The 25,480-nt window shown below is 43.9% G+C and overlaps 1 protein-coding gene across 5 annotated transcripts in view; it reads right to left on the bottom strand.

The window, feature by feature from the left end:
- Positions 1 to 25,480, bottom strand: part of myo5aa (myosin VAa) — a 109,802-nt gene that overhangs the window by 23,071 nt on the left and 61,251 nt on the right. For 3 of the 5 annotated variants that reach the window (XM_037539730.1, XM_037539728.1, XM_037539731.1), the window contains exons 14-27: positions 24,408 to 24,491; positions 19,126 to 19,128; positions 14,429 to 14,587; positions 13,331 to 13,428; positions 12,802 to 12,888; positions 11,966 to 12,074; positions 11,459 to 11,670; positions 10,231 to 10,387; positions 6,133 to 6,372; positions 4,717 to 4,965; positions 2,683 to 2,776; positions 903 to 1,051; positions 403 to 516; positions 35 to 172 (exon numbers count right to left, since the gene is read on the bottom strand). In XM_037539730.1, the coding sequence (XP_037395627.1) occupies positions 35 to 172; positions 403 to 516; positions 903 to 1,051; positions 2,683 to 2,776; positions 4,717 to 4,965; positions 6,133 to 6,372; positions 10,231 to 10,387; positions 11,459 to 11,670; positions 11,966 to 12,074; positions 12,802 to 12,888; positions 13,331 to 13,428; positions 14,429 to 14,587; positions 19,126 to 19,128; positions 24,408 to 24,491 (1,893 nt within the window). The remainder of the gene's footprint in view (positions 1 to 34; positions 173 to 402; positions 517 to 902; positions 1,052 to 2,682; positions 2,777 to 4,716; positions 4,966 to 6,132; positions 6,373 to 10,230; positions 10,388 to 11,458; positions 11,671 to 11,965; positions 12,075 to 12,801; positions 12,889 to 13,330; positions 13,429 to 14,428; positions 14,588 to 19,125; positions 19,129 to 24,407; positions 24,492 to 25,480) is intronic. The other 2 variants (XM_037539729.1, XM_037539732.1) reach the window with 1 other exon arrangement.

The following is a 25,480-nucleotide window of genomic DNA, read 5'->3' as shown; positions in this document are numbered from 1 at the left end:
GTGAGAGTGTGTGTATGTGTGTGTGTGTGTGTACCCTGGCTCTAGCCCGCTGAAACTGCTCCTCTCTGCGGTCCAGCTCGTTTTGAAGCCCCTGTTTCTCCTGCTCCAGCTCCGTCACTCGCTTCTGCAGCTTCAGGAACAGAGCCATGTCCAGAGATGCCTTCGTCACATCCTGCAGGGGGCGCCACATACAGCAAATTATCATTGACAACCACAGAGAAGAATTTCCGATCCAACTGAAAATGTTTAGAAACATGACAGCATGATCAGCACGACCCATTTTCCCATCCAGGCCCTTTTTCTCTCCTGTATTTTCCTTTTTCTCCTTATTTCCTTCCATACTTTCTCTTTCTCCTTCTCTCTCCTCACCGGTCTCCTCCTTTTCTGCTCCATCTTGCTCACCTCCACTCCTCGTGACCCCTCCTCTGACTCGGCGAACTCTGAGTTGTAGGTATATTCTGATTCGTTGCTGCTGTGTGTGGAGTCGGTTCTCCTGTGGCCCGGCTTCGGGACATTCTGATAGAGAGAGAGAAATCAGGTCTTTATTCAGTGTTTTTCATGTACAGTGAATACAGCAGATAAAGGGAGAGACCCTACATAGGCAGACGGACAGACGGATAGTCATGCACTTATGTTGTCCAGAACTGTATGTGGGTTTACTGGTCATAAGCAAAGGAAAAACACTCTTAATTTACCATCAACTCACAGAATAGTATTTTTGTATTGCGTGTTATTGGACCATTTATCCAGGAATGTTCTCAACACAATGTAAAGAATAGCTGGTGTTTTTCAACGGTGTAACATAAAAACCCTAAAACTGACTTATTAGGTTTTCCAGTGACAGTGATGATGACATTGCACTGTGTGTGTGTGTGTGTGTGTGTGTGTGTGTGTGTATTCACCACGGTGAGTGAGATCTCCTCCTTGAGGTCGTCGTATTTCTCCTCCAGGCGGAGATGCTCTGAGAGGAGGTTCTGATAGCGCGAACGTTCCTCGTTCAGATCTGTCTCCAGCTGAGCCGTCTCCTCCTTCAGAGCCCTCTGCATTTTCTCTGCAACACACACACACAAACACACACAACACACAAATTGTAGAGTCTAGTTTAAAATATTCACACTACCCAGCAATAATTAGGAAAAAGATACGCAAAGACGGGGTTTAGACGGGCCAAGGCTGGGCAAATTACAGGCAAATTCAGGGTCATTCCCTGGTCAATTTCTGTCAAAGACTGGGGAAGAAAACCAGGAAGCAAGACTGGGAAAAGGAGAGGCTATAAATAGGGCTATAAACGGAACTAAGGCCTATGCAATACAGTAGAAGACTTGTGAAAGACTGGACTGACGCCCTCTCGCACCTCAAGACATTGTCAGAGTTAGTCCCAGAGAGCCACCCTGACCACCTCACGCTAAACCATCGAGATGACATGACCACAACTCTTACAAGACTCACAGTTTTATTCCGACATTGGAAATTTGTCTGCGAAATCACTTGAAAAGCAGTGGTGGACAGTAACTGAGTAACTGAGTAACTGAGTAAATGTAATTGGTTTCTGTACTTTAGTATTTTTGGTGTATCTGTACTGAAGTTTCTCCGTTCTGGGCGACTTTTTCCTTTCACTCCACTACATTTCAGAGTCTAATATCCGACTTTTTCCTCCTACATTTTGAGAAATCTGTCGTTCCTTTTGGTTTCTGTGTGTATAAAAACATCACATGTCAAAACGAAAGAAGCGCAAAGCCAGAGCACCAATCAGGGCCCAGCGGTCACTTTGTTTAGAGCTGGTTTTGACCTGTTGGTCATACCGACCCAGTGCAGCACGCGGTTCAACGTCAGCGCAGCAGCGTAAAACTTTGGGAGAGTCTGTTCAACATAAATGATGAACTAACCTAACTTTGTGTAAATAGAGCTCAATATAGAAATATGTCCACATATGCAGTCGAGACTGATGCGGCTTTTTTCTGAATTTCTACAAACACCATTTCATTTTATAGTAAATGAGTTTGGGCTGGTTTATGTTTATGAACAGACGCCTACAGATCAACATAGTAAAGGAGCTCATCTGTGATCCTGAGTTTAAAGCCAGTTTTTATTCAACTTAAACTTGGAACTAAGTTGTAAATAAATCTGAAACTGAAACTTTGCTTGTGTGTAAAAAGTGATTTCAGAGCCACTCGGTTCTCCCTGATGGAAACTGTTTACCTTCAGTGTTTTGTGCTTCTGATCATTTTAATAGACGTCAGCGTCACTAATTAATGACGTTCTATTAAAAGACTGGTTTACCAAGAGAGACGCTGGAGGACTTTCACCTGAAATGAGTTCATGAAGCCAGTCTGGTTATAAAAATGATAACAGGACATCAGAGCCAGAATTACTCTTTTAGTACTTTTACTTTATACTTAAGTACATTTGAAGGGAAATACTTTAGTACTTTTACTCAAGTGGAGGTCTAAAGGGAGGAACTTCTACTTTTACTGGAGGGATATTTTACCTTGTGTCTCTACTTTAACTCAGGTACATGGTTTGTGTACTTTGTCCAGCTCTGCTGAAAAGCCAAATGACGGGCTAAGACTGGTTAAAAGCTCAGGTTCGGTCTGGGACTGAGCCTGAATTGTGTTCACAGAGTGGCCGAGGTTACGAGTGGGCTGGGACTGAGTTGCGACTGGGGGGAGAGGATTACAGTACCTGTCCACTGCTGGCCTTGTTCCTGAATCAGCCGGTTTAAGTCGTTCTTCTCGTTCTTCAGCAGGTTGTTCTGATCCTTCAGCTCCGAGATCATCTGCAACACACACACGAATAAATACACAGTCCAGCCAAGGAGCAGTGATTGAATCACTGATGGAGCTGCCTGGACACAGTGATGGTGACCGACAGTATCTGTGGTCTCACGCATCAGGCATCTCGGAACCAAGAGCGATCTAGGTCGTTACTTACAACATGAAACAATAACTCCAGTCCTGGTGACCCCATACCCGTCTTTAATGTTATGGAGACTGACACAGACTCTCGTGCTGGAGTGGTGAACTAGCACAGGGGTCGGCAACCTGCGGTTCTTTTACTGCCCTCTTGCAGCTCCACAGCAGAATTACATGTGCAGGTAAAAATAAATAAATAATCCTTCGTTCCAGCACAGTTTCCACAATAAACACTGGAGTTCATTTATAACTGCTAATGAACTCTTTAACCCTGACGGACGGCACATAGACTGCTGGTCACCATAGCAACGCAGACAACACCTAGCTAGCAGCTAACAAAAAGACGAATATTGATGATTTGGAGACGAATGGACGCATTTTCATTTACAATCACTTCAACTGGTTTAATCTGCACTGAGAAACTGTCATGAAGCTGAAGTCGCTTCTCCTTCACCAGCTTATCTGAATTTTCCCGTTCCACCTTAAATGGTGTTGCAGTTACATTCTGCCATCTTAGGCAACATTTAAGGTGGAACGGGGCAATCCAAACACGGAGCTGGCAAACGAGAAGCTCAATTCAGCCTCGTAAAAAGATGAACGTTAGACATTTTACAAGAGCTTTTGATTAAAGGTTTCCTGCCAGAGATGCGAGAAAAGCAGCTACAGCTTTTGTTTGTATTATTATTTTTTTATTTTATACACGAGGACATTAGCACACTGAGACATATGTACAGCCATGACGGTGAAATGTTTCTGTTGTGACCCCTGAGCTACTGATATATGTAAACTCAGCGGCGTGTGATGCGTCCAGGACTTTGGGAATCGCTGCCTCAATCGGATACTAAAGGCAAAAAGTGGTAGAGCTACACTATTTCTATGAGAAGCCAGTCTCTTGCGGTCTAATACAAGATCCTACGGCAAATCTAACACCACTGCCCGCCTCTAGTCCCTCCCTCTCACCTGTTACAACGTACAGGTCACTCCGCCTTAAACTTGCGAACCACTGGCCGGCTCTCCTGTGGGCCTGAATCAGGAGACAACTTCAGAGAGGAGGCTGTGCTCATCTAGGGCTCAGGGGAAGTGTGCTGACTACTAATCGCTACTGGTCTGAACATTTGGGGGGAAATGCACTCCAGTGTAGGGATTGGGACTTCTGGACATGCTATGGTCCAACACAGGGTTTAGGGTTTAGGATATAAGGGTTATTATCCATTTGTCTGTTTCACTGTGACCGGAAAAACAAAAATAAACCATGGAAGGTCTAAAAGTTCATGGATTTAGACTTCATTCAGTTTTCCTGTGATAAGTTACACATTTAAGCTATTTATGTCATTATCAGGACTTAATAAATGTTGTTTTCCCCAAGATAACAAAATAATCTTCTAGATATCTTGAGAAAACAAAAACGTGCTGAGATAGTAACGTCACACCACGGCAGTGGATTTGCCTAGGATTTGCCTAGTCAAGTGTTCTTGGGTTTGTATAAGATGCTTTATAAGATTAACTTATTATTAATTATTATTAATTAGTGTTAGGGTTAACCCTAACCCTATTTATTAGTGTTATTATTAATGAATATTATAAGAATTATTCATCATTTTTATTATTCCACCATAAGCTAATGTCAAAGCCAAAACAGGTCTGCAGACTTCAGAAAATTTTAAAATAATTATTATTAATAAAAAATAAGTGTTTGTTTTAATTATTAACCCTAATATTACCCCCTGGGATATAACAATAAAAGCCTATCTGTGATTCTGTGAAATGTACACCGCCCCATCCTAGCGGTCTCGCCCGCTCCCACCTGCTCCATCTCGTCCTGGTATTTCTGTGCCCACTCCTCTATGGCCTTTTTCTCCTTCTGTGTGTTCTGTAGCTCCGCCCTCAGACGCTCCAGCTCCTCCTGCAGCGTGATCACTCTGTTATTGCTGTTCTTGGCGTCCTCCTCAGCGCAGCGTAACCGGCTCAGCTCCCTCCGCAGACGCTCGCTCTCCGCAGCATGGGTCACCTCCAACCCGCTCAGGCGCTCAGTCAGAGAGCGGTTATCCTTATTCTACGAAAGGGAGAAGATTTAGTGGTAAAATGTTCGTAAAAAACAAAGTAAAACTGAAAAACGACAAAGGTGGATTTTTGCTGAATTGGAAAAAATTCAAACTGATAATCGCATCTGCCCGTAAAGTAAAAGCACTTAAGTGAAGACATCGAGATTTGTCCAATTTATTTATCCATTTTTAAAGAAAATTATACTGGCTGACCACGTTCTAGGTCACTACTGTCGGAAATGTCGTTTTTCAGTTTTTGACATCATCTGAAAATGCCTGTTGTTCCTTACATTGTGTGCAAATTTCACGATGAATGGATCACGAAAAAGGACCCAAAGTGACTTGGAAAAAATTCTGGTTCCATTGACTTGCATTAAAAGTAAAGTAGGTTTTTTCCTTCTCCTGTAAAGTCACCACTTTGTTAGATACGAGGTTTTGTTCCGACAGCAGGGATGTATTTCTTGTATTTTATTTCCCCCTCTGTCATAATTCATTTTACATGACGATTATCAAATGTATCTGCTAAGTAGGCTTTTTTGCTACTGTATGCAAATGAGCTCTGTTCCGATTGGCTGATTTGGGAAAAATATCAAATTGTGATTCAACTGTGATTTAAATCATGATTGATTTCTATAAATTAAGGCCTGTTTTTATTTATTTATTTTTTATTTATTTATTTTTACCAAGGGGCCTGAATATCCACGTTTTCTGGCTTGCAGCTTGAACCCTGAATGCAGTGCGCCAGACTGCCAGTAAGTTGCGGTTGTGATGTCACAACACATGGATGTTCGGTTGGATCTGATCTGTTTGGTCTAACTCCTCTACTGGCAGTTCACGAGCTCTGTGCCATCAGGCTTAATTTCTGCCGTTAAAACTTGAGACGTTTTTGAGACATGCAGGCTTTAAACTTTTAAAAAAATGCAAAACTTGTGATTTTGATGTAAAAACGAGTCATTTTTCTGCTCTGTATTGCGGCAGCGCTGCTTATCATCATCAAGGTGCATGGGTGGGTGGGTCATGGGTAAACGTGTTAATGGTTGTGGAAAAGTAACATTGCTTAAATAGGAGTTTTATTAGGCAGGGCTAATAATAAAAATTCCGTTTTTCCATGATACGAGCCCTTTAAATTAGGCAGCACTGACAAAAGGTTTTGGGGGCTGGTACGGACGAACAGCTACCTGATCGTCGATCTTGCGCTGCAGCTGCATGATTTTGTTCTCCATGCCGATGTTGAGCTTCTTGTAGTGTTCGACAGACCGAGCTTCGATCTTCAGCTTCTTCAGCTCGCGCTTGGCCCTCATGCGCCGCATGCAGCACTGCAGGTAAACCACGGCGGCCAGAGAGCGCTTGTACCACTGACGAGCCAACCAGCCCCGGACCATCTTCTGAATAATGATGGCCTTATGCTCCCGCAGCAGCTGCAGAGAGAGAGAGAGAGAGAGAGAGAGAGAGAGAGAGAGAGAGAGAGAGAGAGAGAGACAGAGAGAGAGAGAGAGAGAGAGAGAGAGAGAGAGAGAGAGAGAGAGAGAGAGAGAGAGAGAGAGAGAGAGAGAGCATATGTAAATACACAAAATGAGAGAGATTAAAAAACAGATGTTAAGCTGTTTCTCGACACATCAGAGCAAAACTTCACCAAGTTCTCAGGATCTAAGCTCTTCTCACCTTCTGCCTTTTCATTTTGCAAATGTTACACATCTCTATTCTGCTCTCAGCGCTCCGAGGAGGACGCGAGGAGCAGATGAAGACAAACAGAGCGATAGAGACTGAGGGAGCGTGTTGGTAGCAGCATTCTGAACTGCAGCAGCTGCTGTTGTCCGTCAGTGGGGCAGTCCCCACGTTAAAACAGCCTGTACCGCTGGCTGGTCACATGACCCTCCCCCTGAGGAGCATCACGACAAACATCCGTCCTCCATCACCGAGACTGCGGACCAGCATCTCACACACCACGGGGCCAAAGTAGCCAACAAGCAGTAAAAGCTCATGCACGCCTGTCAGCACGATGCTAACTGCATGCCTATATCATCAGACTCGCCCCAAACAGGGTGGAGGGGTTCGGTGTCTCGAATAGACTTGATTAAGAGGTTTCTGACTCTGACTGACTCTGACTCTGACTCTGACACGGACACTGACTCTGACACTGACTCTGACACTGACTCTGACACTGACTCTGACACTGACACTGACACTGACTCTGACACTGACTCTGACACTGACTCTGACACTGACTCTGACACTGACTCTGACACTGACTCTGACTCCGACTCTGACACTGACTGACTCGCTGTTATCTATGAACACGGACATCACATCGCTAAAGACAGCAGCAGCAACCTGAAAGTGGCCCATCGTTTCGTCCACTTAGGGCAGAAGTGAGGAAACGTATGGTCTTGGGTGCCAAAGCGTAATGTTTACGGTGGACTGAGGACCAGTAAACGGTTTCAAACATTACCCTCCAACATTATTTATTTACTTAAATTGATGAAGAAACTAGAAAAGTGCATTTCCTGGAGAAAAAGCAGTGATTGTGCTGACAGATGGTTACTATGGTATTTTAAGTGGTTAACAGGGTGTTGCCAAGTGGTTACTATGGTATCCCATGTGGTCGCTATGGTGTTGATAAGTGGTCTCCCAGGTAGCTGCCAGGGTGTTGCTAGGCAGTTGCTGTGGTATCCCAGGTGGCTACTATGGCATATCTGGTGCTTCTTAGGGTGTTGATAAAGGGTGGCTACATTATCCCAAGTAGTGACTAGTGTGTTGTTAGGCTTTTGCTATGGTATCCCAGGTGGTTGCTGGGGTTTTGTTAAGTGGTTGCTGCAGTGTCCCAGCTGGCTGCTAAGGTGTGGCTAGGAGGTTGCTATGGCATACTTGGTGGTTGCTAGGATGTTATCTAAGGTGTTGCTATGGTATCCCAGGTGGTTGCCATGGCATATCTGGTGGTTGCTAGGGTGTTGCTAAGTGCTTGCTATAGTGTACCACGTGGTTATTAAGCTGTTGCTATGGTATCCCAAATTGTTTCTTGGATGTTGCTAACTGGTTGCTATGGTATCCCTGGTAGTGGCTAGCTGGTTGGTATGTTGCTCTAGATGGTTGCTAAGGTGTTGCTAAGTAGTTGATACAGTATGGCCAGTGGCTGCTAGGGTATTGCTATGGCATATGTGGTGCTCGCTACAGTGTTGCTAAATGTTTGCTACAGTATACCAGGATGGCCGCTAGCGTGTTGCTAGGCAGTTGCTTTGGTATCCCAAGGTAGTTGCTAGGGTGTTGCTAGGCAGTTGCTATGGCATATCTCATGGTTGCAAGGGTTTTGCTAAGTGGTTGCTGCAGTGTCCCAGGTGGCTGCTAGGGTGTTGCTAGGTGGTTGTTATGGTATCCCAGATGGTTGCTATGGTATATCTGGTGGCTGCTAGGGTACTGCTATGTTCTTGCTATGGTGTCCCAAATGTTTTCTTGGATATTGCCAACTGGTTGCTATGACATCCCTGGGGGTTGCTAGGTTGATATGTTGCTCCAGATGGTTGCCAGGCTGGTATGTTTCTTCAAATGGTTGCTATGGTGCTGCTAGGCCATTACAGTGATATCTTAGGTGGCTGCTAAGTTGTTGCTATGGTATCCTGGTTAATTTTTTCATTTGTTATAAATGTGCACACTTGTCTCTTACACCAGTGTAGTGAGATTTTCCCCCAAAAAACAGGAGAAGCCCCTTCTGATGATGCATTGAGGAGGCATTAGGAAACTACTTTGACACATGAGAGCAGGCTGCTCGAGTTTCATTTGATTTCATTGAGTCTTGTGTTTCCATGCCTATATTATATTTACTAGAACGAAGGTAAAAGCTGATTAGCTCCGTTTCTCTGAGGCATCTGACTGACACCAGTGTGCAACTCTTTCTCCGCTCCATTCTGAGTGTGGATTTCATGGAGAACCGACACTTCTCCCACTTCACCACGCCAACGCTCTGCTCTGGTCATGTGTCTCATGCCTGAGATGACTGAGTGGTTTCTGTCGCGTTAATTATAACCAGCCAGTCGGATCCATCTCCCACCCAAGCCTACCACACTGTGGCCTTTAGCTGCCTATTAGCACCTCAAACAGCACATGAACCCATCATTAACAACATTAGAACATTACCACTCTCCTCCTATAGCGATGCCACAAACGTCCTGAGGGTGGGATTTTTCCTAAAGACCAGGGAACCCCCTTTATGATGATGCATCTTGAAGGTGTGAGGAAGCTAAAACTACGTGAACACATGAGGGTAGGCTGTGTTATAAATACAAATAAATGTTTACCGCTCAGAAAAACAACTTAACAGTTTTCATTTTCATAGATGCCTTTAAGGATGCACCAAAAGTTTGGGCACTGGCATTTTTTTTGGCCAAGTGGTGCAACCATCTAGGAGCTGTCCCTATCAGAGAGTTCAATCCCTGGTGATACTACAGCCACGCCAATACTCCGCAATGCCAGCCAGCACAGGCGTCTGGTAGCTGATGTAACAGAACTGGTGGTTAACGTTCTCCTCCAAGCCTGGTCAGCTGTCCAATGACACTGTATCAGCAGCAGTTTGAGAAGATCTGGTGGTGTTTCACAGGTTTCGAAGGAAGCCTGTGTAAGCTTCCGCCCTCCTAGTGGTGGTATCGTGTGATTGGGGGACCCTAACTAGTGGGTGGAACTGGACACAATTGCTCGTGCTGGGAAGCAACCTGGGGAAAAATAACAGAACAAACCCCAAAGAACAAACAGGCCTACAATGTACTGTCGCTTTGAAATGCTAAAAAAAAGAAAAGCCATGATTAAAAACTTTGCTACTCTCCTGCGTCAGTCAGCAAGTCTGATGGAAGATGGAACTTTTTCATGATTTCTACGACAGATATTTTAATCTCAGCACATGCTGAACATCATGAGGGAGTAAAACACCAAACTTCTCCATAACAGCTGAAAGCGACATCCTGAAGAGCACAGCAAAGCAAAAGAAGCTGAGAGGAAAGGCTCCGTGAAGTGAAACACCACATACACTCTAGTGAGCACGCACACACTAGAGGGCAGTGAGCACACTTGCCCGGAGCGGTGGGCAGCCCGATCCACAGCGCCCGGGGAGCAGTTGGGGGTTAGGTGTCTTGCTCAAGGACACCTCAGTCATGTGCTCTTGGCTCTGGGGATCGAACCGGTGACCTTCCGGTCACGAGGCTGGATCCCTGACCTCCAGCCCACGACTGGCCCTTTTATGTGGGTGCATCACAGTTGAATAAAGGTTTGTGTGTGATAATCGATGTGCATACCGCTCTGTACAGCTGCCTGGCCATAAACGCCCGGAGGATGCACTGCATGGCCAGAGCGGCTGCCTGTTTGCGCCTGTAGCTGCTTCTCGCCACGTACATCCGCTGGTATTTCTGGATGATGGTGGCAGCTCTCGTGCGGCGCAGGAAAGTAGCCAAGCTGGACACAAAATGCAGACAAAAACGAGATTACCGTGAGACATCTGCCATGTCTGAGCATCAAAAGAAGCAGAAAAAAAGTCAGAATGTAAACGGGATGCAAATGCCATTCATTACGTCGCATGCAAGGCAATTAATTACAGAATTATGCAGTTAATTAATAGAAAATCGTACGGAAACGTTTGAACAGAGTCAAATTACACTGCATGGTTTTCAAAGTGAATATAAGCTACATCCTCTACAGAGAAAAGACTTAAATATTTTTAATTAAATTATACATTTAATTGCCAAGTTTAACACACTGATAAAATAAAACTTAAAATATTAAATATGTCAAGTTCAGCAAATCAACAGTAGTTGTGCATTAAAACGGGCAGAGGTGTGTCTCTGTAGACAGTGTGTTCACTTATTTTTTCACTTACAAAATCAACACAACATGCAATTGGTGCCCAAAACTTGGTGCCTGACTGTAACTCTAGTCGTCTGCTTTAAGGCCGACGATGTTTCTGCTGTTTCATCCACTCTTTTCTCTTAATAACAGTCTCTGAACGCTGTGGTTAGATTTTTATTCAGGCTGTGTCACAAAACTACTCTTTTGGACAAGGAAAGCAAGTCAGACATCAGGTATCATTAATGAAATGAAATGAATAATAACTGATCTGAACTGCACTCTGAACTCTCACAAGCGGATTCTGAGAAACATACGGAGCTTCCAACAACAAAGGAAGCCTCGCGCATCTTTTACATGGTGATAGGAAACACGGCGGCTCACGGAGAGCTCCAGTTTCTGTCCCAACTTTTCTGGAACTTGTTGCAGGCATCAAATTCAAAATGAGTGAATATTGTGTCTTTGTAGTGTATTCAGTTCAATATCGGTTGAAAAGGATTTGCAAATCATCGAATTCTGTTTTTATTTATGTTTTACAGAACGTCCCAACTTCACTGGAATTGGGGTTGTACACGTTGAACTCGATGACAGATTTAAAAGCGTAGCTGTCTTTTTTCTCTGGCCCAGTGCTGAACGGGTGAGGTTTATGTGGTAGCAGCACAGACTGCTGAGTGTGGGTCTCACCAGCGGGCCTGGTATCCTCGGACGTATCTCTGGATGGTGATCGCGGCGTGTTTCATGCGCAGGTACTTCTTGCGGGCCAGCCAGCAGCGGATGGTCTTCTGGATGCGGATGCAGGCAGCTCGTAGTTTATCCGCCCGGAGCTTCTCCAGATAAGCCACCTGCCCCGCCCGGAAAAATATCTTCGTCTTTCCAAATTGGTACTTATCTGGATCCTGGAGACAAAGATTAGGAGGCATTATGGAGGGAAATCCATTCAGTCTTCAGTTCGTTCTGAAAGAGTTTGGAATTTTTGCAAATTTAATGCATTTCAACTTGAACCATTTTCATTCAGACCATCAAAGAATCAATTTGTGTGCTGACATCGCAACAAGTGGAAAAAACAAGTGGGGCTTTTGGCAGTTGCACCTCCAGGACCCAAACAGCTTTCTACTTAATATGTTAAGATCCTGCAAACGTAGCGCATTTGTAGGTTATACTGCATGGAGGCCAAAGTTAAACAGCTCCTACCTGCACCAGCTTCTCCAAAACATTCTTACAGGTCATCTTCTTATCAGGCAGGACGTCCTTCTGCTTCATCAGAACACGGTAGCGGCTGAAGAACTCCTGGTAGGTCCACCTGAACACAGGCACAGAATAAAAGTGAGATGATCTGTATTTGGCAGAAGGTGTTTCAAAGAATTCTATCAGGTTTCTACATCTGGTAACTTTCTAGAAGTATGAAAGTAAATGGATCTAAAAATTTTCCAAGTAGTTTTGAACCATTTCTGTTGGTATGCGGAATTTTTGACACATATTAAAGATAAAATTTCAAGTTATGTAAAGAAATGAACATTGATGAAAATGGAGATATGAGATATTGTCCCAACAGCAGCGATAAACATTTTTATACAAGTTATGGGTGGCAAATATAGTAAAAATATTATATCACAATACCTCAAGACATTTTAAAGATACACAACATGCATCACAATATTTAGTTTTTCTGTTATTTTAATTAGGTGCAATGGTCAAAATAGTACCTGAATATGAAAATCACATATTAAAAAAAACGCCACAATTAAAAAAACATAACAACAAACCTACAAGTACAATGCAATGCCTTATATGTATCCTATACATTCCTGGGAACTAAAATGGGAAAATGGGAACTTTACAGGGGAAGGAAAAAACCTACTTTACTTTTAATGGAAGTCAATGGAACCAGAATAATTTCCATATAATTTTGGGACGTTTCTTTTGCTCCACTCATCAAGAAATTTACATACAATGTAAAGGACAACAGGTAGTTTCAAATTATATCCAATATATATATAAATAATGCCTATGTTAAAGTTTAGCGCTACCTGGATGGAAATCCTGCAGCAGAGATGCGGATCGTTTCCAGCACACCACATGCCCTCAGCTGCTGCACTGCCCTCTTTGGATCAAACCTGGAATTACAACAATTACTTGCACTTTTAACAGTGTTACTAAGCTTCTTTATTACTATACTGACCTGTCCAGCGTGTTTCTTGCCTTCCGCCCAATGACTGCTGGGCTCCAGCTCCCCCACAACAAAGTCTCTCAGAAAATGTGTGAATTATGTATTTTGAAGCTACAAAAATCTACTTGTACTTTAATATGCTGGTAAACTGCTTGTGCAGAAATGTATAGAAGCGTATGGTAATGAGTTGATTGAATCAGCCACAGAGTCGCCAAGAGGCCAAACAGCTGCATCCTTCTCACATTTCCTCACGACTGAGGTCAGATGAGCGGCAGCAGACGTTAGAAGATGCTTCCGGCTTTGTCGATGAATGTCAAAGAGCAGAGTTACTGTTTTCAAAAGCCTGTCGGACAAAAACGGCCAGAAGGGCTGGCTGCCAGGCGACTTACGTGAAGGCGTATTTGTAGTCATTGGGTTTGATGCAGCGGACGTAGTGCGGCGTTGTGGCGTTCAGCGTCTCCATCAGGAGCTGCAGAGAGTTCCGGAACTGCAGGGGCAACAAACAAACAAACAAACAAACAAACAAACAAACAAACAAACAAAAGTTGTTTAATAGCTAAGAAACGGACAAGAACTAAAAAAGAAACTGTAAAAAATGATCTGTCATATTTTTAAATTTAAAATGTGGCGCTCAGCTTCCATACACCTTATTTCTTTGTGGCCTTATTATTATTATTATTATTATTATTAATATTAATACAGGAACAGGAAACTGTGTCGTGATGCTTTCTGCCCAAATGTGCTCTAGATTTATTTATATAAAACACCCTTAAAAACATGGTACAAAACATGGTTCAAGCATTTTTTAGTAGAGAAAATTGTTCTATATAGAACCATGAACACCCAAAGAACCCTTAGCATCATTAAAGTGTTCTCTGCACGGCAACATAGTTCTTCAAATTAATGAAGAAAGTGCTCTAAATGGTTCTACATACCAACAAAAAGGGATCTTCTATTGTAACAAGTTCATACTGTAACAATAGCAGAACATTTTTTGGTGCTATATAGAACCCTTTTCAAAAAGGCTCTACGTAGAACCATACACCCCCTATTCTCCATCAATCTCCATCCATTCCACCACGCAAAGAACCCTTTAATACCGAAAAGGGTTCTTTGAATGTTCACAGCTCTATGAAGAAACATTTTCCTACCTAAAGATCCCGTGAAGAACCATTACTTTTCAGAGTGTGGGAGACATGAATATTGATGAAGCTCATATTTTTCCATACTGTTGAAATCTTGGTGTGGACGTTATTTTTGATTCACATTCATGAGATTTTTATTCAAATATAACAAGAAAGTGATGAGGATAAACGAGCTTTTATTTCTTTGGGAGAACCTGGCAGGCACAGATCTCTCGGATATGGAAAAAATACCTTTTTAAAGTTTTAAAGAACCTCGGCATAGCGTACAAGCTCAAAACCAACCAAAGGTTTTTCCTAGAACCGCACGTCCAAGCCAAGAACCATTAGGGAATAACCCCTCACCTGCAGTCCCACTGTCTTCTTGTGCTCCTTGCTGGACTTGTCTGGTTTGCCCTTGTCTGGTTTGACGCTGAGGCGAGTGCGCCCCCCTGTGGCAGGAGCCACTCCAGTCGGGCTGGTGGCTTTCTCCTCATCCCGGAACAGCTCCACCAGCAGGTCAAACTGTGAATTACACCCAATATGGCCTTAACAATTGTGCAGAGTAGAGCTGAGGACAGTCTCACCTTGTGGAAGGCCAGTATGAGCGCATACTTATACAGAACCCTCGGATTTTTAATTATAAAAGATGATCACTTTTGCTGATAATATAAACGTTGGTGGCCACTGTCGGTGAGACGGTGCTCAGTGTGTAAGTATCCGGTGATATGACCAATGACTGAAGCTTTATAGCGATAGTTCAGTTGAAAGCTCAGATGTAGTCAAATGCAGTCATGACATTATTAGCGCAATAACAGGCAACCTTTAGGCTCTGCTGCTGTTTTTATTTATGCTGATTTACTTTAATCCATATTTATAGATGGGTGATTCTCCATGTGCAGTGGGGATTCAGGCGAGCCATTTAAAAAAATGATCTTTCATACCAAAACTAACATCATTTTAATATGTCCATTAACATCTCCTGTTATCATCATCATCATCATCTTTGTTACCCGCTTAGTCCAGATAGGCTGATGGTGGCAGTTGGGAGAGCAGAGAATCCCAGATGACCCTGTCTCCCACAACTTCCTCCAGCTCATTCCCGGGGACCCCAAGCCGCTCCCAGGCCAACTTGAAGATATAATCCCTCCAGCGGGTCCTAGGACGAACCCGGGGTCTTGTCCCACTAGGCCGTGCCTGGAACACCCCCACCAGGAGGCGTCCAGGGGGCATCCGGATCAGACGCCAGAACCACCGCAGCTGGCTCCTCTCAATGCGGAGGAGTAGCGGCTCTACTCCGAGCTCGTTCCGGGTGACCGAGCTCCTCACAACCTCAAGTAGAGCACAGCCACCGCCCTGATTTCTGCCACGGGTATTCGCGATCTTAGCCAAAGCTCATGACCACATGTGAGGGTCGGGATGTAGACCGACCGGTAAACAGAGAGCTTCACCTTTTGGCTCAGCTCCCTCTTCACCACTACAGTCCGGTACAGTGACCGCATTACTGCTGCCGCCTGTCCCAGCCTGCGGCCGATCTCACCATCCCTCTGCCCATCACTCGTGAACAAGACCCCGAGATACTTAAACTCCTCCACCTGGGGCAAATCCTCCCCCTTTACCACTAGGAGTGGGCATGCCATCCTGCTGGTATCATATATGCAAGCAGGAGAGCTTAATTCCTGGTGTTTTATGAATATGGTGTAACACCAGTGACGTTGACACCAGTGACCTTCCGGTTCAATCTGAGGATTTTGCACATGGGATGACTTGTTGGCCGTCCGGTCAACTTGTGCAACTGTTTAAAATCAGTAATAAAAATTATGTTTTGACAAAATTTGAACTACCTAGCTATTAAAGCACATAACACCGGTGACATATAGACAGTGTGAGCTGCCTGACAAACAAAATGATTAATAAACGAATGAAACCCAGTGAGCAAGCACGGACTCGCCTTCTCTCGCCTTGAGATGCTTCCTCCCTGATGAGCCTCGACCCAAGGAAGCAGTGTAATAGAGCGGAAGATAAGACTCTCGATAACAACAGTGACCAAACTGTAAGGGAAAAGTGTCCTTTAGTCTTAGGTCAACTGCGTAAATGTACGATACTGACTTTTGGAGCTGCGTCTGATATTTTATCATCTTTTTAAGCCCCGCAGCCTTTGTGATGTGGTATGGTTTCCCACTCCAAATGGAGAATGACCCATATAAGCGTCTCACACGGTGTCAGAAACCACATAATCAAGTCTAGCAGAGACTCTGAACACCTCCGCATGCTTTGAGATACGTGGGTGACGAATTAGGCAACTCCAAAAGTAAAGAAGCAACCTTCAGATAATAAAACAAGTCTTGGCTGATGGATTACAATTGAGGTTGGGGGGAAATATGCACATTTTCACTGGACGAATCACTGAACTATCGCTTTAACAGGCGTTCACTCTTATTTGAGCAGCCTTCAGACAAAGCAGGTTAGTAAGCATCGGACAGCTTTCCACACACAGATCAAACCTCGACGAAGACTCTCGCTGAAGAAGATGCCTTAATCTGTATCTGGAAAACCGTCCATGTTCCCATAACATCATTTTCAATATATTTGTCCTGTTTCTTCATGATCATAAAGGTCTACCCTGCTATAAACATTCAACCCCCTCTGTGTAGTATATGCCTATATGCATTGGAACCCACAGCAGCCCTATTGATTTAGAGAGGTAGAGAGAATAAAGAGGCATCAGCAGAAAAGCAGCAGCTCCCTCCAGACGCATTCATCATTAGAGGTGACGAGCTGCAATCAGAGGGGGCCAAGCACCATGCAAGAGAGGAAAACCAAGGCCGTAATGGGACCGACCTGACCAGAACAACACAACACACCGCTGCTCAGCACACCACAACTCCCAAACAGGCCGGAGCAGTTATTTGTAATCAAGTTGAGGTCAGTTGGGCTGCCTTTCACCCTAAAAAGTCACTAGGATACCAAAACCCATGCTATTGCTATGAGCCAATTCTTTGACTAAGCTCATCTGTTTGCATTCTTTGCACTTGGTGACCTGCTGTAACTGTATATTTTTACTGGACCATGCAGATCATTTGTACTTTGCTGATTATCATATCTCTTGTTTACACTTATTTGGAGGACTGGCGTCTAAAATTATTTTTACTGTTATTTTTACTTATCTTAAATTTTTTTTTAAACCTATTTTTAAATTTCTTTATTTTCACTTTTATAACAGAACTACTCACATTTATTTAATTATGTTTATTTATCACTATTACCTTTACTTGCAATAATACTCCTTTACCATTCCTCTGCTGTTGCTGTAACATGCAAATGTCTCTCTGGGATTAATAAAGTGATAGACAGACAGACAGACAGACAGACAGAAAACCAATTAAATCAAACACACAGCAAATTGTAGCGCACTGATTTAACGCACTTCATTTCATTTGTTTTTATTTAAAATATTAGCTAAAGTTTTGGTTAAGTTTATAAAAATGTAACTTTGTGAAAATTTAGCCCTATTGGAGCTGGATTAGTTGTCTCAGAGATGCTGTAAAGAACTGCTTTTAACGTTGCAGATCAGTTTGACGGTTTTAAATTATGTACACTCATTTAACAAAGAATAACCTTTACGCAGCAAGTTACGGTCCGCAACATATATGCTCTTCATACCCTGGTAAAAATGGAATTTGTTCAAAGCTCTACTGGAGCAGGATTATGTCACCAGACGAGGTCTGATAATGTAATCTGTGTGTGATTTGATTCGTTCTGGATAAAGGATCTCTGTAATTTCCACAAATTACCGCAATTAGCCCGGATCCAAATATCATCACGCAAATGTTTACGGCAGCGTTGTGTGACAGGAGCCACGCTCCCGAACAATAACAACACAGCGTGCAGCTAAATGGCAAATATGACACCTAAAAAAGGGCCTTAAACACAAGACTGAACAAGGTTTTTGTTATAACATTACTGTGATGTTGATTAGAAGAGGAGGACTATACAGTTCACCCCATTGTAGAAGGTGATTATCACTCAGCAGACTGTAAAAACCACAGACGCTGCAGATTCGTACTGCATTAAAATCACTGTCCTCGCTATTTATCACTCAGATTACAGCACCTCTCCACATAAACCAAACTCCGGATCCTATAGTGCTTAATTTTCACTGAATGTAATTTTGCCACTGTAATAGAAATGAATGAAGGGTCTGCCTGTCTATCTGTTTATCCATCCATCGGCTGACTCTAGCTGATAGTGACCGTGCACCCACGCCTGCAGAAAACAGCACAGATACAGAACACAGCTTGGATGTAAATGTAATTGATGAGGCAGTGTGAGCAGTGAGGGGCAGTCCGTGTTAGCTGTGGTCAGAGCAGGTCCCCCGGGGCTGCAGTGCTACAGACCTGCAGAACAGATCGATAAAACTCAGAGAAATGAGTCTCTCAGCAGCAGCTGTAAGCAGGAAGCCTAAGATGCTGAAGCAGCAACCCCCCCATAAAGAACCCCACTCTGTGTGCATGCATCCTACTGTGGCAGCTCTAGAGAAACAGAGGGTCGGGGGGGGGGGGGGGGGGGGGAGAGAGAGAGAGAGAGAGAGAGAGAGAGAGAGAGACAGAGAGAGAGAGAGAGAGGGAGAGAGAGAGAAAGAGAAAAAGAGAGAGAGGGAGAGAGAGAAGGAGAGAGAGAAGGAGAGAGAGAGAGAGACAGAGAGAGAAAGAGGGAGAGAGAGAGACAGAAAGAGGAAGAGAGAGACAGAGAGAGAGAGAGAGAGAGAGAGAGAGAGAGAGAGAGAGAGAGACAGAGAGAGAGAGAGAGAGAGAGAGAGAGAGAGAGAGAGAGACAGAGAGAGAGACAGACAGAGAGACAGAGAGAGAGAGAGAGAGACAGAGAGAGAGAGAGAGAGACAGAGAGAGAGAGAGAGAGAGAGAGAGAGAGAGAGAGAGAGAGACAGAGAGAGAGAGAGAGAGAGAGACAGAGAGAGAGAGAGAGACAGAGAGACAGAGAGAGAGAGAGACAGAGAGAGAGAGAGAGAGACCAGCGTGGCATTTCAGAAGAGCACTCGCTTTTACCTTCTGCAGCGGTACGGGTTGTCATGGCAACACACGACACATAGACAACACGTGATGGGGAAAAACAAACAAACAGACGAGAGGAGATCAAAAAACAGAAGAAGTACATCATCCACAGCACCATTAAACAGACAGGAGATGAGTGTGAACCGCTGCTTTCTCTGAGCAAGAGCAGCTACAGCCGCCACCACCGAGCCACCAGCAGAGAGGCTGTAAGCGCACACCGGAGAAGCCAGGGTTAGAGGTCAGGTCTTAGACTTAACTCTTAATTCTGTGTAAGGCCTGATTTTTTTTTCCCTAAACAATGAAAAGAAGCGATAAAAGAAAACAAATAAAAAAAACAAATGACAAAATAACGACACAGTGATATAAAATGCAAAAATAAAAATTAATGAAAAATAATAAAATTAAGAACTATAAGGACAGAAAGCACAAACTCCACAAAACACACAATGGAATAAATAATAATACAAACAAACTGTTAATTAAGAAATTCTTATTAAGATTTGTATTGTTATTATTATTATTATATAAATTATTATACTAATAATAACATCACTACTACCATCACAACTACTAATAATAAACACATTGCTATCAATGTGAAGCTATAATTAGAATAAGGACCAAATAAATCTATAAATAAGTGAATATATAAATCGGAGAGAGAGGCCAGTCGGAGCACGGCCACTTGGCGCTGGACTTGCTGGACGTTTTCTGCCGTACGGCTGGTGGTGGGCGGACAGGATGGGGTCTCGAACTCTACAGCACAGCAGAGTTTAGAGGGACTTTAGTGCTGTTCTGCTCCCACTCACCCCCCAGTCAACCAATGGAAAGCTTAATGAAAGCTGATGAGTGAACTGGGCTGTGAAAAACTGGAGAAAGCACTAAACCTCTGATGTCGATGTGATGAATACAGTAGAAGGAAGCGCTCTGCTCCTGGAGAGGGTCTCATGCTGTCCCTTCACTCACACTGCATATCTAAATGATCACATATGTGCCCCAAACTGTGTATTGTAGTCCATAATTATCCATAATGGTGCGTCATACAGTATCAGAAACCACGTAACCAAGCCTATTAGAGATCAGAGGACCTCCACATGGTTTGAGGCGACTGAAGACTGAGGCATGCCCTTAGCGCCATGTTAACGGATGCCCATGAGCTTTCACACCTATAGTGACCTGTGGTTGGACAGTGTAGTGGGTAACACCTCTGCCTAGACTGGGGTTCAATCCCCCACCAGGGCAGCAGCCTACACTATAGCAATAAGAGTCCTTGGGCAAGACACCAAACTTCAGGTTTGGTACCAAATATGTCTCAGCTGCTGGACACGGTTGGAGCTCCAGGAGCAGAACTGAACATCCCACACACACACTGAACAAGTGCAATGAGAACGTTAGCGTGAACCCAGCCGCTGCACGTGGATCGGGTTTCTAGAGTTAATTAGCTCCTAAAAAGCTAACCCAGGATAAGCATCTGGAGTTGAGATAAGCTGCTAGACAGGGTTAATGGCTTTTTAATATTAAGGCACCTTAATTCGTCCCATGATTCTACCGTTCAGGCATTAATGGTGCTCCAAGCATTAGCAGGAATTAGCACGACGTTGGGCGTTACTCACTCTTACCCTCACACTTCAATACTGTGAGAGAGAAAAACGTGACAAATGTTGAGAGGTTCATCACATGAGCAGGAAAGAACAACACGTCACATTTAGTATGGGGTCCTACTGGACTTCTGCTGTTCCTGGAGAAGATTCTACTACATAATGCGCGGCTAGCAAGTTGTGAGGAAGTCTAGGAGGTGTATGCCAGGCTGGGGCTTCCTCCACCCACAGCACAAACCAGCACGGACTGGTCACCAGCAAAACCAGAACATGCTGTAGTTTGGAAGCTGGTATGCTGGTCAGCAGCAATGGACATTAATAAGCTGATCACCAACAAAAACAGCATGTGTTGTGTTTTGATGCTGCGATGCTGGTCAACCAGTATGACCAGGCTGGGGCAAACCAGCTAAACCAGCACAGACCACCACAGCTTAAAAATTAAATTGCTCTGGACTGGGATCACTAGCAGAGCTGGTTCATGAGGAGCCTGGCCGCTTCCTATTTCTCTTATTATATCAAACACAGGACTGCTGAACAGCAGAGGGCGCCTGTGAGTGAGTCCTCAATGGGAGTGAATGGAGCTCAACGGCTAAAAACGAGCAGTTAAATAGTTTCTAATCACTGAACCAGAACTTTCCTTCAGTTTTAGACAGTAGACGGAGGGATTTGGCTAAAAAAACAGAGAAATCTCACCTGTTTGTTTCCTTTATTCTACAGTAAACGGGAGGCGGGGCTTTACTGCTAGAGCGGGATGATTGATGGGCGAGCGGAGCAGCTCATTGGCTGTTCACGCTCTCTGACGTCATGAGGCGCCGTTTTAAACTCCTATAACTCGAGTTTAAAAGCTCTTAAATAAAACAGCGCTGTTAAAGTGTTTTATGCTGGTCTGTTCAGGAAATGATCAAATTCGTTTACATTAAAATGTTTCAGCGTTTATAAACTATGATTTTACTCAATCGCTCCATATCAGCCCATTCATTCTGGACTCGCTTGGGAGCGCCCCCTAGTGTCTGAGAAAACCCCAAGACATTACAGAGCGGGAATTCTCCTCCCTACAGGTTCTCTGTTACTAGCATGTAATCTAGTTAGCTGGCTAAAATGCTAATGAGGTAGCACCCTAACGTTAGCACAGGTAAATGCTTTCAGAGGTACGCTAAAAAAAAAAAAAAAAATCGCTTAAAACCTCGTTTCTATAAACCTAACCCTGAATTTGCCCGTCGCCCCATCTGTTCCAATTCAGCATCCTATGTTCCCAAATGTTGCCTCTATCTATATTCAATGATGTGCAGCTTGATTTAGGCCATAAATGAACTTTACAGTATTAATAACGTTTCAAAACAAATTCGCCTTTTATGCAAAATCTCCTCAGTGAGCATCTCTTCCTTACCATTTTCCCTCCAGCGAGGCTCTAAACTGTTTTATGTTTGTTACTTTATTTTACTGATTTGCAGGCTACACAGCTAATAACAACAACAACACATTTACACTAAATATAATTATTATTATAAAGTTTTTATCACAGTTGTTGGAAAAAAAAACCTTGTATCTCCAAAACGGTAACTTTACAGGAAAAGGTAAAAACTTACTTCACTTTTAATGTAAGTCAATGGAACCAGACGTCTTTCCCAGTCATTTTAGACTGTTTCTTTTGGTCTGTTCATCATGACATTTACACACAATGTAAAGACCAAGAAGTGTTTTCAAATTATGTCAAAAACTGAAAAACGACAAAAATGGAGATACGAGGTTTTCTTCCGACAGCAGCGATAAATAAAACAGCTTCAAATACAAAGTTTGCGATTTTCGGAAGCCAACAGTGTTGGGGAAGTGAACGAGTGTAACCGTAACCCTGAGTGTTTCACGCAACGTTAATGTGACCCATATTAGCTGGTGGGCTAACCTTCGCCCAGCTTGGTCTGCAGGGCTGCAGCTGCGCACTGCTGGTTGTGGCTGTGATAAAAAGAGGTTTGGCTTTGCAAGGCTTCACGACACGAGCATTTCAAACCCTACGCTGGGAAAAAAAAGCCTTACGCTGGGAAAAAAGAAAGCGGAATGTAGTTTTTCACCCTGCTGGCGTTCGGCAGGCTCTGTCGGGACCGGCCTGGTGGTGGTTCAATCGCAGTTCTCCACACACAGCAGTCAAAACACGTCTGACTAAACAAAACACGTCATTCCAGCAGTTCATTTTGAATCGTTGGCTTTTAGGAGTTTCTCTTATTTCTGCTACTTAGCTGCAGGAAAACTTGAGGTTGGTGTTGCTCACCAGGTGACCCAAATGAACGACTTCATGTAGTAACAAGCAGCTTAACTGGTTTCATTCAACTCGAAGGAATGAAGGAAACGGGCCAAGAAGCTGTTAAATGTGACAAACTGCTGAATCATGGTTGAACCCTGTGTTCACAACACAGGACAGTCAGGGGAATTTTATATGCAAAGACAAATGACGACAAAGCATGACTCGTTTTTGTCTGTTTGAGAATCTGAGTTTTGAGTATGCTGTGAATCCTAAAGGCCAAAGACCACCCCAGCGTTCACAGTCAAAAAATATTTATGTAATGCAGTGACGCAGATCAGACAGCAGATGGTGCCGTTGCCCTTGACCTTACCAGATTTCTCAGTTAAGGTCAAATCATTGGAAAAAAATCCTCACTATTCCAGAAAACTCTCTCTGGGCCTCTCTCCGTATTACTCACTCACGCACACACCATGGCACAAGTGTTTCCCTTCGGCTTCTGAGCAGAGCTTTACAGGCGGCGAGTTGTGCGAGTCATTTCATTGGTGTGGTTTTTTGTGTGCAGGAAAACACACAGAGGAGAAATTCATTCACCAGCTAAATAGAAAGTCTGTTGTACTACTCTGGGTATTTTAAGCGTGAAGGGAGCTCTGTAGGGAGTACGTGGGCAGTAATTTGGGACAGCGCCCTGATGATATTGGACATAATTTGGCAAAAGGTCACAGTATTGTGTGTGACTCGGGACAGGGGCCTGGTATGAGTGCGATTTGTGATGAAACCCGGATATTCTGTGTGGGTTTCGGGACAAAGTCTGGGTCCTGAGTGTGATTCAGGACAATCCCCTGGTCTAGAGGGTGGTTTGGGATATGGCCCTGATCTTGAGGGTGATTCAGGACAAGCCCCTCGTATTGAGTGTGACTCAGGACAGAGGCCTGGTATTGAGCATGATTTGGGACAAAACCCTGGTGTGTGATTTGGGCTCTACAGTTTGATTTGGGACAAGGCCCATGGCCCATATATTAAGTGCGATTCACAACAAGGTGCTGGTACTGTGTGTGATTTGGGACAAGGCCCCGGTGTTATGCGCGTCTGGGTCTCGAGTGCGATTCCGAGGCCCTGGTCTTGAGTGTGGTTTGGGACAAAACCCTAGTATTACGTGCACGATTTAGGGCACAGGCTGGGTACTGTGAGTAATTTGGGACAAGGCCTTGGTAAGGAGTGCGACTTGGGATAAAGTCCTGGTTTTAAGCGTGATTCGAGACACAGCCCTGATTTTGAGTAGGATTCAGGACGAGGTCCTAGTACTGAATGTGATGTACGGCGAGATCCCGGTACTGCGTGTGATATGAGGCACGGCCCTGGTTTTAAGGGTGATTTGGAACAAGACTCTGGCATTGACCATTGACCACTAGTAACACAGTAAACGGAGCAGCGGCCTCACTGACCTTACTGGCCTTCAACACGTGAATCTGTTCTTCATTCACTGTGTCTTTGTTCTTCTCCAAAAAGCCTTCGCACTGATACTCCACCTGAAAGGAAAGCAAGGAAGATGAGGAAAACATCTGACAGAGTTTCTGTCTCATCATTAAGGGCATTTTCATTCATCCAGATTATTTATTAACGTATTTATGGTTTATATTTAGCCCAATTGGTCATTAGGGTGCTCCAGAGGCTGCGGTCCGAGTATTGATCCCGATTTGAGATGCAGACTCGACATGCTAAACTAATGCACTCAGAGGTAGTCTGCATGTTGTCTTGTGGTCCGTCTAGCTCCATCGTAACCCTTACAAGCTGAAACATGACACTAAAGCTAAAAATGGACTGACCGTTACAGCTGCAGCCAAGCTTTCATGAGTGGACATCAACACTGATTAGACCAGAGAGAATTACAGGCTTCACCTGCAGTCGGCTTTACTTTTACTTTCTACAGACTGGCACTCGGGCTGCCTGATATGGACAAAATATTAGTGCTGTGATTATTATTGCTTACATATAGTGATTACTACATGCTTTCTAATGCATTAGTGAGCGTAAACAGGAAATCATTACTGTGGGTGGTGAGAGGGATGACATTGTTAAGACTTTAACAGGGGAACTCCACCACTTTTTCAAAAACTCCTACATAATTAACTGGTTAGAATGTAAACAGAGCCGTTCAGGGCGGTTTGGTGTGAAACGCTCTGTTCTAGAGAAACTCACCGAGTCAGAGCTGCTCACAGTGGTGGTGATAGGAACCAGACGTCCCCCTCTAAAAGCTCCTCGCAGAAAGTTCCTACATGAAATGTTTCGGCTTAAAATGTATTTCAATCTATTCACGGCGGAGGGATTCACACAGGGCAAAAAAGGCCCCCCGTAGAAAAACATTAACAGATTTATGTCTATTTTTCCTTCATCAACACTCCATATAAACTCAGAAGACTCGGGTGGGTTCACTGGTGGTTCTGGATGGCAAATAAAATGGCTATATTTGTATATATATGGTGCGGCTAGGTGACCACTGGTTCCCATCACCACCACT

This window comes from Pygocentrus nattereri, chromosome 7 (assembly GCF_015220715.1).
Source record: "Pygocentrus nattereri isolate fPygNat1 chromosome 7, fPygNat1.pri, whole genome shotgun sequence".
NCBI classification, from domain to species: domain Eukaryota; kingdom Metazoa; phylum Chordata; class Actinopteri; order Characiformes; family Serrasalmidae; genus Pygocentrus; species Pygocentrus nattereri.
This window is presented reverse-complemented; position numbering and strand designations above follow the sequence as displayed.